Source organism: Anarrhichthys ocellatus, unplaced genomic scaffold (assembly GCF_004355925.1).
Source record: "Anarrhichthys ocellatus isolate YVR2014 unplaced genomic scaffold, GSC_Weel_1.0 scaffold6, whole genome shotgun sequence".
In the NCBI taxonomy this organism is placed as follows: Eukaryota; Metazoa; Chordata; class Actinopteri; order Perciformes; family Anarhichadidae; genus Anarrhichthys; species Anarrhichthys ocellatus.
In genome coordinates, this window is record NW_022280036.1 from 5,829,449 (window position 1) to 5,845,386 (window position 15,938).

General features: G+C 39.5%; 2 protein-coding genes across 2 annotated transcripts in view; one reads left to right on the plus strand and one right to left on the minus strand.

Moving 5' to 3' along the window:
- Positions 1 to 6,097, minus strand: part of tspan15 (tetraspanin 15) — a 31,801-nt gene extending 25,704 nt beyond the window's left edge. Inside the window, exon 1 of the mRNA XM_031846395.1 lies at positions 5,809 to 6,097. Within this exon, the coding sequence (XP_031702255.1) occupies positions 5,809 to 5,898 (90 nt within the window). The 5' untranslated portion in view covers positions 5,899 to 6,097. The remainder of the gene's footprint in view (positions 1 to 5,808) is intronic.
- Positions 6,098 to 8,341: 2,244 nt separating this feature from the next.
- tacr2 (tachykinin receptor 2) lies at positions 8,342 to 15,724 on the plus strand. Its single transcript, XM_031846213.1, has 8 exons — positions 8,342 to 8,479; positions 9,191 to 9,338; positions 9,925 to 10,220; positions 12,320 to 12,514; positions 12,998 to 13,148; positions 13,281 to 13,400; positions 13,484 to 13,560; positions 13,650 to 15,724. Exons 2-8 carry the CDS (start codon positions 9,204 to 9,206, stop codon positions 13,984 to 13,986), a joined length of 1,311 nt encoding a protein of 436 aa, XP_031702073.1. The 5' UTR covers positions 8,342 to 8,479; positions 9,191 to 9,203; the 3' UTR covers positions 13,987 to 15,724.
- Positions 15,725 to 15,938: the final 214 nt, after the last annotated feature.

Below are 15,938 nucleotides of genomic sequence, written 5' to 3' on the forward strand. Positions count from 1 at the left end.
ACACACACACACACACACACACACACACACACACACACACACACACAGCCTCAATGCATTTTTGTCTTCAAGATCAAACCTTCGATAATCAATTCAAGTCTGACTTTAAAATGTTTAAAATGCTGTGAAGAAGATTAGTGTCTAGACTGTCACACACACACTGCTCTGTAACACTGTCTGTGCTTCTTTCTCTTTCAATTTTAGCCTTTCATTGCATCGATCACCTTTTTTAAAACAGAATTATCTGGATCAGAGTTGCAAGAGGCTTGATTTTCCCCCAGCATCTATGGTTCAGAAACTTAACAAGAAGGCATCCCAAAGTGTCATGAAATTCATCAGCAACCACAGGGTTTCTTTATACCACAAAAGTTGTAATCGTGTTTTGAAAACTGAGCTCTTTCACCATTAAAGTATACAGTAAAACCATCCCTACAACGATGGTGGATTGGCTTTCCTGGTGTTCAATTAGCTTGGTAGGTAACCGACACCGACCAACTGTCTAATTTGGTTTTGTGCTGCAAAAATAAAAGCAATCTCAACTAGTACTGTATAGCTGCTAATGGATGCCAATTAACATTAAGGTTTGATAAGAATTAATGAGCCTGGGCTACACTGTGAGATTCCAGTTTGAGCCTGCAAATAAAAACATCCAAAACCTCTAAACCTTTTAACTAACTGAAGGATATATCACATCAACGCTCATTTACATAGATATTAAAATAGTTAAATTGATCCTTCCTCAAAAGATTAGATTAGAATAAACCACCATCGGCAAATGTAATAATTGTTTCACACCGACCTTGTTGACACTAACAAGACAGATTGAGACAGAGGCTTGATTCTCCAATCAAATATAAATGGTAAACCATCCAGTCCAGTGTTTTGTGCCTTCCTTGCCACATATTCAGTGTGACATTAGCAAACATCAAAGCTGCAACAGTAATCTGCATTTTATAAGCATCTGGAATCGTCTGGAATAATTATGCCACAGCAACTGTCACAGCCTAGCAGGGACATCAAGAGAGTGAAGAAAAGCTTAAAGGGTCAGTTCACTCAAATTACAGCCCTAATATTATCTCGCATTTTAACCTTAAAAAATAAAAAATTCTGGTGAAGAAGGATGTTTGCAAAAGCTTTTTCTTCTACCTTTTAATGTATACTATGAATTGAAGTAGAAATTGAATACACGACAACAAAGTAAAACGACCAAGTGTTTTCCTACAATGAGCTTCAGGCAAATCTAAAATTAAAAAGGACAATTACATCACACAGATTCAATTATAGCCAAATGGTACATGAGCAAATGTAGGACTGTAATGTGATCAGACAGCCAAAGTAACTGGCCAAACACCAATGACCCATTTATAGCACTGTAGCTTTAATTATCTCTGTATCCTTTATGCATCCAGGGAGGGCCGAAAGACTCTTCAGTCTGAAATAGCCACCTTTCATGTACAATCACACATCTAGACATTCACCTGTAAGCTGCTAAACACAACACATCACTAACACACACACACACACGCAATAATAATAAAACACTTTCTTTAAATGCAAACTCGTATCTAACAAATTATGACTTATGATAGTTTATGCACAAATGTATAATTGCTGAGATCAAACAGGGCCAAAGGCGCCACACAGACATGATTGGTCAGATACTTTTTCAACAAGCTGACAGTTTTGATTATCTACACCACTTTAATTGGAGGAGAAAATGATCGCAGCCAAAATTAGGTTTTTAACAAGACTAACCAGATTCAAGCTAAACGTTAACATCACAAAACCAGGGCTGACATGTTGATGTTCAGCAGGTGTAAAGTTTACCATCTTAGTTTAGCGTGTTGGCATGCTAACATTTGCCAATTAGCATTATAAGAAAGGAACTACAGTAAAACAGTCTAGTTGTCGTCACACTTGTAGCTGTAAGGCTGAGGTCCAGGGTAGTTAGAGGAATCTACATTCCAGCCGGAGGGCTCCACCCACTCCTTCAGGGGAGCATTGGGATCAGGTGAGGGAGGAGACACACCTCCCTAACATCTCCAGGGTTGGAGAGATTTGAGACCTGAAAACCTGCAGAATTGACTCTGTCTCTGATTGCTGTGCTGCCACTATTTTCTGTGTCCTCCGTACCGTCCTGTTACAGTGTTGGTTATTATTACTTCAATCTACAGCGGCAGTTTAAAAGGCGGAGTCGACCTTTTTGTTTCAGTCTCAATTTTCCCCCGCAACAAAGATTACTTTGAAGAAAGCACGCGCGCACACACACACACACTAAAGTGGTGGCAAACGGTTAGAGGACAGCATGTTGCACGTACAAAAAGCCTCATTCTTTGACACGTTTGTCTGCCTCCCCACAATTTATCTTCAGCCTTTCAGTTCTAAAAAGGTCCAAGCACTATTTATAATCCACCATAATGTCTTTTCCTTACAAGTCCCTGCTTGCTGTCTGTTATGAGATCTCGCTGCTGGCTGGTCGCATGCCAGCCCCGAACTCACTTCAATTCAGCCAAGAGGAGAGGGGAGAGGAGGGGGGGGGGGGGGCACTTAGAGCCATAAACACAGCAACTCCAAATTTCTGCAGATGACTTCGTGACAATGTCAGGGCATCAGGCCAAGGTTAAGTTGTGTCATATAACTGACTACACTCCGCTGCAACAATTCCACAGTGCTGTTAGTGAGCTTGACTAACTGCTGTCATACAGTCGGTGCTGAGACTTCAGATGCAGCTCTGAAACCAACCAGGCTACAAGCTGCAGACATGGGACAAACATCAGGACACATGACACTGGTGTGCGTTTAGACAGACGATAAGAGAGGAGGTTGTCTTGTTCAGAGCTAAGATCACAGTTGGTTTCACAATTCAACTGACAGATGTAAGCAATTCATGACAAACTACAGATGGTAATCTTAGTGACTGATCACAACATGTAATACATTACATACCAGCTCTACTCTGCCTTCCAAATGCACTGTTTGCATTATGTCACTACACACATTGGCATAACATCATCTCAGAATGAACATGACCTTTGGTTTGGAATAATTATATCCCTTTTTCATGCTTTGCTTTAGTTTTGGTTTTAGTCTCATCAACTGCACCACCTTTGATCATACAGTATAAAGCTGGATTAGATGAAGTCATTGTCCTTTTACGACTTCGATTTCACACAGTGAACAGGAAGTAACTCCTGTATTGTTCCTCCAATATATGCTGTTTTTCATTTAATAATAAAAAAGGAGGAAAAAATAAAAGTCTCAAAGCATGACAGTAGGAGCTAATTATACTACTACAGCTTCCTTTTTAGGTAGTTTAAGAGATCAGTGGATCAGATGAGAAAGCACAGGTCTGAGGTTGAAAACATGTCACTAAATCGTGTATGGGCTACACAACCTTCCCAATAAATCACCACCACAGAATTTGGCCACTGCTGCCAATAAAGCTGCCTGATGTATCAACATTTGTGCATGCAGTCAATTAAAAATACGTTTCAATTACTATCACACACCTGTTTCATCAAACATTACGGATTACGGCACAAAACGGTTTGATGTTGATTTGAATAAAACAGCACCCACTTTAATGTCGAGTGTGTGAACACTTGCTACTGTCAACGTTTCCTGGAGGATGCGACAACATGACCCAGACTGCTCTTTATTCTCGACTGCATCACGCTGAGATAAGCCACATTCCTCAGAGACGGCGTCTGGCGAGTGTCTCTTTAACATCATGACTGAATCAACAAGCTGTATGAGCAATGTAAATATAACCCGTATATCTGATTCACGTCTCCTATCATTCATTCTCCATAATAAACCCATTACTGACTCCATCTGCCTCACCATCCCACTCTCACTCCTCCCCTCTCTCCATGAATAAACGTTTCAGAAATATCCCACGGAGGAAACTAATAATTGATTTTTTTTCTATGGTAAGTGTTGTGTCAATCAGCCATCTGTCATGTTTTCTATGACAGGGACCAGCTGCAGGGTTTGGCGCACAGAAACATTTATTTCTTTAAAAAAAACTGACATAATAGAAACTATTAGAGTATATTTTTTCAGTTTCAGCTTGAATTAATATAATATACAATACAACCTGTGTATATTTTTGAATTTCTGTCATAACTTCCCCTTCCTAACTTCCCTGAGACTTTTGATTTTATGCATGCTTGCACTACTTGTGGTTTTGGGGGCCTTTGATGGTCAACGGCCCCTGGACATCTGCTGTGACAGTCAATCAGCCAGTCATGCAGAGGCAGCAAGAACCCAGTCATAATAATCCCTCCATCAACAACCAATAAACAGTTAGCCAGCTTGAGCTACACAATCAGCAGATTCCTTCACAGTCTGTGGTAACCTTATTGTGTAGGTTGTAAATAGCGGTGTAACGGATCGTCGTTGAGCCGTGATCCGTACGGACCCTCACGGTTCAGCACACATGTACGGTGGATTAAATACTGAGGTTACCTTAACCATCATAGTGTGAAATAAAGTTTTACTGAGGATCGTTATCCGCCAATGTTCAATAAAATATGCGATCAGTACATCGGTTCTGTTACCCGATCCCTGATAATGTTACAATGTAAACAACCAATGTGTGTTTAAATTGACCAGAGGAGAATGATGGTGCAGTTGGGTTACATTATGATGCGTTCAGAGATTACAGTGCAGTTCTATAAAATAAATGTACTATGTGAGTGTAACTGCACTTAGATTTAAAGGATCAGTGTCAAGCATTTAGGGGGATCTATTGACAGAAATGGAATATAATAAATAAATGAATATACTTATAAGTGAATAACCACATGAAAGTAAGAACCTGGTGTTTTTGTTAGATTGAGCTGTTGATGTCTTCGCCATGTTGCAACAGAAGCCCAGATCAGATAAACAACACTGGCTCTAGCCGGAGCCTTTAGCGTTTCACCTTTTTGTATCAGCCACTGACGTTTAACATTAGATGTCGCCAAATCCTTCACAATGTACCTTTAATCATAGTAATTGTATTACATTTTATGTTTTGTTGACTACCTTTTTTAAATCACTTTGAATGAAAAAACACACTATTCAAGTCTGACGTGTGGATGTTCTGTCTCTTTAAAAAAAGAAGAAAAGGGAAGCAGATGAAATATCTTAAAACTTCAGAGAAATATGCCTGAATATCCCCAATTTCATGCTAACATGCAGATTATGTTACTTGGTAAACTGAACAATAGGCCTATAATTACTAGACCAACTGTCATTTAGAGCAATTTAATGCTGTTCCTAAACTTACTGAAAGCATATTGCCTGTCTGTCATCTGGTGGCTCTCACGTGACTCATGTCCGACCACAGCCGGACACGAGAAAATGTGCACAAGCAGCTTGTGGAATCTCCCAGAAAGAAAAGCCCGATTATAGCTTACTATTCCTCTTTATCTGCTCGCTCGATGTGTTTACCAAGTACGGATCAGGCAGGTAAGAGCAGGGTAAAGGTGCACACAGGAGGGTGCGGCCACCTTGTAGCAGACAGACTGCAGAAGAACACTACTCCACAGGTACAACACCTGTCGCGTTCAAACTGTGGATCACAACTGAACGCTGCGATTTGAAAAGTGGATGAAATGTTGAGCGTCGATCATTTTCTAGCAAGAACACCATTTATTATGATTCCTTTCCATGGAGGTGGACGGCGCACACACACACACACACACACACACACACACACACACACACACCCCCTGTCTGTCTGCGCATCGCAAACCGGGATATTTGTGCAAACAGCGCGCGCTCCTCTTTTTAACAAATCATCATAATGACGTTACTCACCCACCAGACGATGGCATAAGCGAACAGGATAAATTTGAGTAAAATGTAGGAGAATCGCTGACAGTATCGGACATCTTCGTCGTCGGACATCGTGGCTGACTGAGGACAGTTGACTCCTGTGATGTTGACAACTCACTTCCGCGTTGTCATCGTCACCACACCTGGTAGCGCACGAGTGATGGATGGGTGGGAGGTTTATGGGCTGGAGTAAACTGAAAGCGATATCGAGTGGGAGTATTTCGCCAGTAAAACATTTAAATGGCCACTGAGATTTCGAATGATCGATGAGTTTGATGAAATACAATTGTTTTTAGACCGGCGAACCGCGAAATTGATCTGAATGCCTCAGGGGCGTATCCAGGAATTATGGGCTCATTGCACTTCCTCCTCTTTTCCTTTATTTAAACAAATAAAAGTCTCACTGAGATTAGGTTATAAACCACCTTTTGAAAGTGGTTTGGCAAGGAGGATGGCATAAAACAGTGCAACAACACTATCTAACACTAGCTTCCCTTCCCCCCTCTACAGACGGTAATCTCCACAATGCCAGCATTAATTACCTACCCTGCAATCTGTGAATTGATTCAGGAATTTGTCAAAAAATTATAAATAATACGCCACCCTTTGTCTTGCACATATATACAAAGTGGTGATTATTTGTACATGTAATACCAACTGACTTGTGCTGCCAATGAATCTATGTGAGACGCTGATACATTCATTCAAAGCTGGCTGCACACAGACAGGCTGTCTGGGGCCAACCATCGGCCATACTGTTTGCTGTGCTTTAGGCACAATTGGCTCTGGTCGACCCTTATTAGCAGTCGTTCAGCAATATAGTGTGTTGAGTCGATAAGAGGGAGCCGTCTGAGTGGCTTTTCAGTCAAGTAAATCACTATTTTCACCCGTTAGTTTTGGCTGTTTTTTTATCTCATCTTGACAAAGTAAAGCAAACCTGAGTATTTTCAGATGTAGTCTTTGAAATGTGCTCAAGTACTACAATTAAGATGAGTGGAAATGTCTTTGTGCTAGATCAGGGTATGTGCGTTTCATCCCTTCATCATCACTGTTATTCGTCCCTCTGCAGTGCATCAGGCTTGGATTCACTCAGGAGTATACACTTACAGCTTAGCAAAAAACGTCTCATTCCCCTGCCTGCCTGTGCCCTTCACCAGGCCCTGCTGACCAATAAAGATTTTTGAGCATGTGAAAGTACACACATGCAGTGCATACACACACAGCAGAGAAAAGAACTGAGTGAGTTCAGCTGAAGTCAGCAGGCTTAACCTCTATCTGTTATTTTCTGTGCAAACACATAAGAGTAGATTTCCTCTGAGAGGGAGGGAGAGTCACAGAGAGCAGGAGAGAGGACAGACACAAAAAGAGTACAAATGTGAGGAGGAATATCAAACAACAAAGTGCTAGTTACTGTCAGTGAGTATAAAAACAACAGAAAGCACAAGAAGATAACAGTAAGACAGAGCAAAATAGAAGCCATCACATCAAAATAAAATTAGCTTATCACAGAGTATGAAGAAACACAAATTACTGCCACACATCACCGTTATAGATATGTGAACATTGTACAAGTACAGCAAGTGTGCATGAAAGTGCCCTTGATGGGACCTTATGGTGATAGTGGCTGAGTTAAAAAGTGCATATTTATATTGTTTATCTCTTTTTATTAAACACACATGTATTGATGCAAAATACTAGGACAATGCCAGTAATCATGTGCCCTTTTACATGCACTAATATTGTAATACTCATATTCATATTCACAGATTTAAACCAGCAGCACATAAACACTGACTCATTCAATCTCTCGGGAGACATTTAAGTGTTTTGTCATGTTTCAAATGCCACAGCTCTAACAAGAAGCAGCATTTCTTTTCTAAATGTGTGACTGCCAATGACTGCAAACACAGAGCTGTACTTTACAAGTACTGCGCCATGGATTATCAACCCCATTTTCAACTCTGTAGCCCCCTCAGTTCATGTCAGATAAATTCTATGAGGAACACTTCAGTTGCAGTAATCCAGATATCGACACAATCCCTCAAAGGAGCACCTCCTTGCTTTTCCATGGAGAGTTTATTAAATGTGTGTGGATGTAACTCTTGCTCTCCTGTTTTTTAACCAGTCTTTATAGTTCTGTATTTCACATCCAAGCTTTCAGCCATGGTTTAGATGGAGCCATCCAGAGCCAACACATGCCTTCAATTGATGCCCTTCCTCTTCTTTCTGTTTCAATATTATTCATTTTTAATTTTTATTTTCATTTTCTCACAGACAATAGATTCAGGAAATGTGCGGAACAGAGCAGTTGATTTAGTTCTGCTTTTCATCTATACCGCTCTCTCTCTCTCGCTCTCTCTCTCTCTCTCTCTCTCTCTCAGTCTCTCTCTCTCTCTTTTGTTGGCGCAGCTCCACGCGCACAGTCGCGTGCCTGCCTGTCAGTGCGTCTCTCTCAGCAGCTTGTACCGTAATCAGCTACACATTCCAGGAGAGAGCGAAAGAGTGTGTGTATGGTCAGAGAGAGAGAGTTGAGATGTCTTGATGGATTATTGGATGTACCTGGTTGTCCATTACGCACACGGAGTCTAATTTACGGACGCTGTTTACTATGGATTGGACAAACTGATGTTAAAACTGACAACAACCACGAGAGGTAAGTCAGATGAAAGAAGTACAGATTTTGTCTTATAGTTGTGCAGAACATCTTTCACTGGTTCCGTCCAATGCATGACTTCATCACTTGTGGCTGTTGCGCCTCTGCATCCAAAGAAAATGTCTGAGTCAAATGCCCGTGATGCACATTGGCTGATGAATGTATTTATATTAGTATAGCAACAGTTAAACATATTTAGCATATTAAAACATAATTTCAATCAAATGTGAGGTGAAACAAAGTGCAGCTTTATTTAACGCAGAAGGAAATGTTTGAATAAAACTAACATGTGCTCCTGTAAGATTAGGCTATCAGTAGATGTGGAACTTGCTGTAATAGTGATATGATGTATGATTATTAACTCAGGCGACTGTGCTGATGTTCAGACGGCCGAATGCTAATTTCCCACTTGACGTGATTGTATGCCTATCTGCAAAGCATAGATGTTTTAGTGTTAAAATATTATAAAATATCTTGAAATATCTATTGTTACATATCTATAAATATCTTGAAATCATAGGAAAAATTCAGCTAGAATTGTACAACAGTTTATTACTGCATGAGATATTTACAAATCAAGTTATATTTTAGGTAACTCCAAAAACATGAGTCGGTAGAATATCACATAAGGTTAACTGACCTCCTGTAAATCTCTCATTGTGCCCCATTACGCATGAAGGACCTACAGTTAAATAAAGTTTCTGTCACCAGAAGAGGGAGAAGAATGGACGCCGAGGGTCAGATTCAACACATTGAACGAGACATGGAGGCCACTTCATTGCCGTATTCATTGACCACGGACTGGCTGGAGGACGGGAACGAGACGACCGGGAATCAGTTCCAGCAGTCGGACTGGCAGGTGGGAGAATAAAGATCAGAGATGAAACCCGGAAGACTTTAATCAATGAATGAATGAACGATATCCTATTAAAGTTGTTTAAAAAAACGACTACAAAGCAAACAAAATGAATGCTTTTAAGTGTTCGTTTTAAAAATGCAGAGATCCTCAGGATGTTTGAAAAAAAAAAAATCACAAGCTTCCTAGATGTAAAAAAACAACTAAGTCTACTAATTAAGTATTTTGAGGCAGAATATTATAGGCTATCGATTAAGTTTTCAATTGATTGTTTGATTATATATATATATATATATACGTATATATATAGGAAGAGAAGAGAAGATATATATGTATATATTTACAATCCTCTTCTCTTCTTTTCCTTATCTCTCCTCTCCTTTCGTCATCTCATTACATCTCCTCTCATCTTCTCTCCCCCCCTCTCCTCTCTTCTTCGTATTCTTTCCTCCCGTCTTGTCTGCACTCCTCTATTCTCCTATCCTATTCATCTCTAATTTGTCTCCTCTCCTCTTCCTTTCTTCTCCTCTCCCATTCCTCTCTAATTCGTCTCCTCTCCTCTTCCTCTCCTCTTCCTCTCCTCTCTCAGGTGGCTCTGTGGGCTATAGCCTACTCCCTCATCATCCTAGTTTCCATCACTGGCAATGTAACAGTGATCTGGATTATTCTTGCTCACAGGCGCATGAGGACCGTCACCAACTACTTTATCGTCAACCTGGCCTTCTCTGATGTTTCCATGGCAACCTTTAACACTCTTTTTAACTTTGTCTATGCGCTTCACAACGACTGGTACTTTGGCCTAGGCTATTGCCGGTTTCAGAACTTCTTCCCCATCACGGCCATGTTTTCATCAATATACTCGATGGCTGCCATCGCAGTGGACAGGTAAGAAAGCTTGACTGCCCACTTGACTGCTACATATACTCTATCTGTGACATATTGATGTTCTTCTTCTCTATGGATTTTAGTTATGGTGAATAAATGTGCTTAACACACTGGTTGATGAGTATAAAATACCCTGAAAAACTACTCGTACGACCACATTTTGGTCTTTAATGGCAGATACAGGCTGGCCTTACAATATGTTTCATCAGTTAATTCTTCACTGCAGTTCTTTTTCAGTCAGGGGTTTGTCATTTGAGGTTGAATACTGATATCATTTGACACCAGCAGCAGCAGAAACTGTTCCCCAAAGTTCAGAGGAAAATGCTGCAAGAAGGAGATATGGGTCAACAAGCAGCAGAGATACAGATGTCATTAATGCGTAGTGGAGCATGAATGGTCAGTCTGTTTAGTCTTTAATCTGATACTGCGCTTAATATACATAACATATGCCATATGCTAGGATCAGACCAGGTGTTACATCTACTTATAGATCAATAATTCCTCCTCAGTACTTTCCAATTTCGTGAAATCGTCAGTTTTTGTTATTTTATTCAGACGTTTTCTTTGTTGTCAACAGCTGCAGCAGCAAGCAGAAGACACTTAATCACACGTTAAACATATAAACTGTGGAACATAATCTGCATTTGTAAGATGATTCTCTGTCACCTCCACTTTGCAGCAACAATCCTAAAAGTTTTACCTTTACAGGTGAGTCTGACGTTACCTGCGCCAACCAAAACAGATTTAAGAGCAAACTGAAAATGAAGAGAAAGAGATAAATAAAGAGAGTTAAAGTTAAAGCAAAACCTGAGAGTGTGGTGTTTTACAAAACAGAGCCAGAATAACTAATTACATGAAAAAACATTCTCTCTTATTTTTAGATTATTTGTGTCATTTGCAGTTTAATATTTCTGCTCACACTTTAGGGTTCACTAACAAGATCCAGATGACAAGTTTACATTTTTTAAAATTTTCATTTATGCTCCACTGACTGCAACACATTAAAATAAAAAATGTAAATTAAATAGTATCTTTTAATGAAAATAAATTTATGCAAGATCCCACAGGTTTTATCTATAAAGCTAAAAAGGAGGGTTAAATATAGCATAAACCATTTAAATACATTCACACTGTTGGTCGTGAATAATTCAAATGAATGGTTCATAGTCAGAGTTATCATTTGATTATGATGGTGATACAAATGAGTATAACTGTACTGAACATGGCTGTCAGTGGACAGACGGGCTGATACACCAGAGTGCAATGTTTCTCTTCAATATAGTACATTTTACATCTTCATGCATAAAGGTATTTGTTCTTGCACATCAGATATGCAAATACACACAGTAGCTTTCGTCTATGATCAGTGAAATTGCATATAAATGTTCAGAGAGTCTTCACTGTTAATACATCTGTTTCATTATTCAGTTAGTCAGGTCAGACAAAAGCATTCTTCTGATGCCATACAATTAATATGACAGATATACATAAGATATATGTTAAGCTTGATGATAAATGGCAATCACTATACTCTTTGTCAGTAAATTGAGTTTAGTTGTGCAGGGAGGAATGCCATTTTTAGTACTTTGGCAGAAGGCCAGGAAATAAGACCTCTCTTTCATTAAGCTGATCGCTTTCGCTAAAGCACATATCAAGTCGACAGAATCAGTTTAGTCTTTTTATTAACATTTCACTCAAAGTCAGGTCTTCAATTTTCAAGTGAAAGCACAAGTTGATTTAAAGGGGATGGAGGTTTTAAATTACAGGATATTTAGATCACAAAGCTTTTTAGTTTGAGAACTACATGTTGTCAGGATGATGGATGACAAGGAGAGGCAACACATGGAACAACATATTAACTACACATCCTTCAAACTAGTATTTAATATAAAGAGTGACGAGATATAAAATCATTATTTCACAGCTTGATGAATGAGTGGGTGGATTTTCTAATAAAGAGAAAGCAATACTTTGAACAATCTGTGACACAGATGCCCACTTACAGAAGATCCTTTATAGAGTCACTCTGGTTCCTGTGAGTTAAACATCAGATTTCTGTGTAAAAGATATGAATGAATAAACCTTTTATGTTCTTCCAGGTACATGGCTATCATCCACCCTCTGAAGCCCCGCCTCTCCTCCACCTCCACAAAGGTTGTGATTGCCCTGATATGGATCGTAGCGATACTACTGGCTTTCCCTCAGTGCTACTACAGCGTGACAATTTTTTACTACCCCAGAACCGTGTGCATGGTCGACTGGCCTGACGACTATGGAGGAACACATCAACTAAGGTGAAAGAACAAACTTGATGATAAAAAACACAGACAGTGGCATCTGTCATATAAAACAACAAATAATTAAGATAGTGTCTGTATTGATTCACTCACTGCTAAGGGATTTATATGGGGACACTAATGCAAATCAGTACACAAGAAGTTATTGTAATAAACATTTCTAAAAATCTAGAACTGTGAGCATTATGAGCATGGTGCAGACAAATGGTTTGTCTTCGCACCCTCTGTACGAAAAACATCTGGACCAAAATGTATTTACTCATGACTTACCAGCAGTTGTAATCACAGGCTTTTTATTGACTTTTATAAATGGTTATGATTTGATTTTCTTATTTAAGCTATCTTCACCTTTAAATGTTGGTAATGTATGTCGACAAAGGATAAATATCAACCAGAGGAAGCCTGCAAAAAGTGAGCTTTCAGAAGTTCACAACATCTGAAACTATTGAACAATCAGATTCTCTTTCTCTCCCTCTGCAGTTACCAGTTTGCAGTGATATTGCTGATCTACCTGCTCCCTCTACTGGTGATGCTGGTGACTTACAGTTTCGTCGGCAGATCGCTATGGGGTGGGCACATCCCTGGAGAGGCGACAGACCACTACCACAGCCAGATAACAGCCAAGAGAAAGGTCACACACTTTCAACATTCTACTGTTGTAAACTATAAGTTTGGGCTTTTGACGCGTCACTGCTGAACTGAACTAGGAATTTAAAATATGGCAACATTGACTTAGTTTTCGTCTCGCTGTGATTTCTGATAGGTGGTGAAGATGATGGTTGTCGTTGTGGTGACCTTTGCCCTTTGCTGGTTGCCCTACCACATCTACTTCATATTGGGATCATTTAACAGAGACATTTATAAACAACATTACATCCAACAGGTTAGCAGCTGCTCTTCTGTCATTAATTCTCTTTAGTCTGACGTATTTATTTACTGGGGCATCATATTTACTCTCTTTTTCAGGTGTATCTGGCCATATTCTGGTTGGCGATGAGTTCGACTATGTACAATCCCATCATCTACTGCTGTCTAAACCAAAGGTAAAAGATATACTCACACACAGAAACTCCTCAGGTTCCAGTATCCTAAAACTCGAAGCAGAAAATCAATTCTCTTGCCTTTCCTGCAGGTTTCGTGCTGGTTTCCGCCATGCGTTTGCGTGGTGTCCCTTCATCAAAGTGTCGGAGGAGGACAGGATGGAGCTGCGGCAGACCCACACTTTCAGAGTCACCATGACACGCAGCCACCGCAAAGACAGTGCATACATACACACCTCCATCAAAGCAAACAACACCTTCGACGCAAAAGTGTCTGTCAACACTGAGCTAAACACAGAGAGAGATGCTTGCATGCAGCTTAAAAAACAGACACCAACAAAAACATACAGTGTACACAACACACGTGCAGAGAAGAGGCCGGAAGATACAAACTCCCCAGCTGCCAAACTTATGCAGCACAACCATTGACGATTGAATCAAATCATGATGAGGACATCGATGTCAAGGTAACAGGGTTTGTCTATAGCAACAGAGCTGATAATAAATAGACTGCAGCCAATAAAGACAGAGGAGATCCTGCCGACAGAGTTGAGCAAACTATGGTGACATTCATCATCGTGGAAAACCTTATAGTAAAGAGTTGTTCATTGGACCTGGCTTGGGACCAATAACTTTTTTGTAAAAGAGGAATGTAAATAAATGTGACTATCAAGCTGATGGTCATAAGCATGTGAAAATATAGTTATATATGCAGTTAGAACACTTGCATACTGGACAACAAGGGAGGCTTATTGTTGCATTAAGTCTGTCATTACTTTTACTGAAGCCCGTTCACCCTCCTGCTCCCTCTATCATCTACACTCTTTCTTTCATCACTGACTTTTTACTAACTTTTTCTCTACTTTTGAGAAAAAACTGTGGATATTTTTGTGTATGTAGTTACTGGTTTTCAACAGCATGGAATGGATGAACAGTCTACTGGCATCAGCACCAAGCCTTAATCATTTTGTTTTCATCTTTTTATTGCCCCAGACATGGGACTTAAAAAAAAGGCCTTTTCTCATGGGGACCATTTCTATTTAATTTCTTCACCAATCAATTTTGAATGCTGAATATACTGTATATATAAGTTAAGCAGATCAGTTCATGTAGTTTTGTCTGAGGAGCTCTGTGGTGTAAATTCAGCAGTTAAAGGAACTGTGTGTAGGATTTAGGGGATTTGTTGGCAAAAATTGAATATTCCCAACTATGTTTTCATTAGTGTATGACCTGAAACTAAGAATTGTTGTGTTTGTTACCTTAAAATGAGTTCTTCATAGAGAGCGCCGGGTCCTCTTCATGGAGTCTGCCGCCATGTTGCACAAAAACCATGTCACCACCACGAAATCCTATACAATGCTCCTTTAAGGATTTATGAAAATACAAATGTGACTGCTTTTAAAACTGAAATTAAGTCAACTTAAAGTTTAATTCCATCCTCATCTAATATACACAGAATTAGCTATTCATACTTTACACAAGATGTAACATGCACAAAGTAAAATATAGCCTCTGCATTTAACTCCTGGTATTATGAGCAGTGGGCAGCTACTATACAGCACCCTGTAAACAAAGACTCAGTTGCAGTGAGGGGACCACCTCCTGTGTCGAACATAAATACAACATCTACATTGACATTAACTGATTATTATCCATTTTAAAAGGAAAATTGACCTTATTTTATAGACTTTGCTGGATCTCCCTCGTCATTAGTTACATGAGCACGGACCTGTTACTGCACAGTACTAAATCTGTCACATGGTGTGCATTCATTCATCACGTTGCTCATATATTGTGACTTCACTGGTTCATACGACTGTATGTATTATGGTCAGTGTACAGTAGAGTCCAGATTAAAAAGTCAAAGTGCTGCTACTTAGAAGAATGTGATGTAAAATGTAATCTATTGAGTATATCAATGTTAAACATGCAGATGACATGGAAATTGAAATATGGGACTTATCCAGTAGGATCATGATGTTGTAAATACTGTAGCCTGTTGGCATCGACATTTGAGAATGTATAGAAAATCTTTTGATTCCTTGAAATAACTTTTGACTTTTTAAACACACACAATGACAAAGTGAAACGTCTGTATTGGTTGTTGACAAAAAAAGCAGGGTAGTTGTTGGCCTAAATAACCGTTAATAATGTTTAATAAATGTGACAGTATATGTACGTGTTGTCAGTTGTCTTTTACACATTGCAACAATTATTACAGAGGGGAGGTCATGTGCTGCAGTACAGCAAGCAGGAGCTAGTGCAGATTCAATGTTTTGCTAAAGGACACTTCAGAAGGCCTGAGGTGGACTGAGCTTATGTTCCTATTGAACAGTGACCTCTGAACACACCAACACCACCATTAAACAAAATCTGCAAAA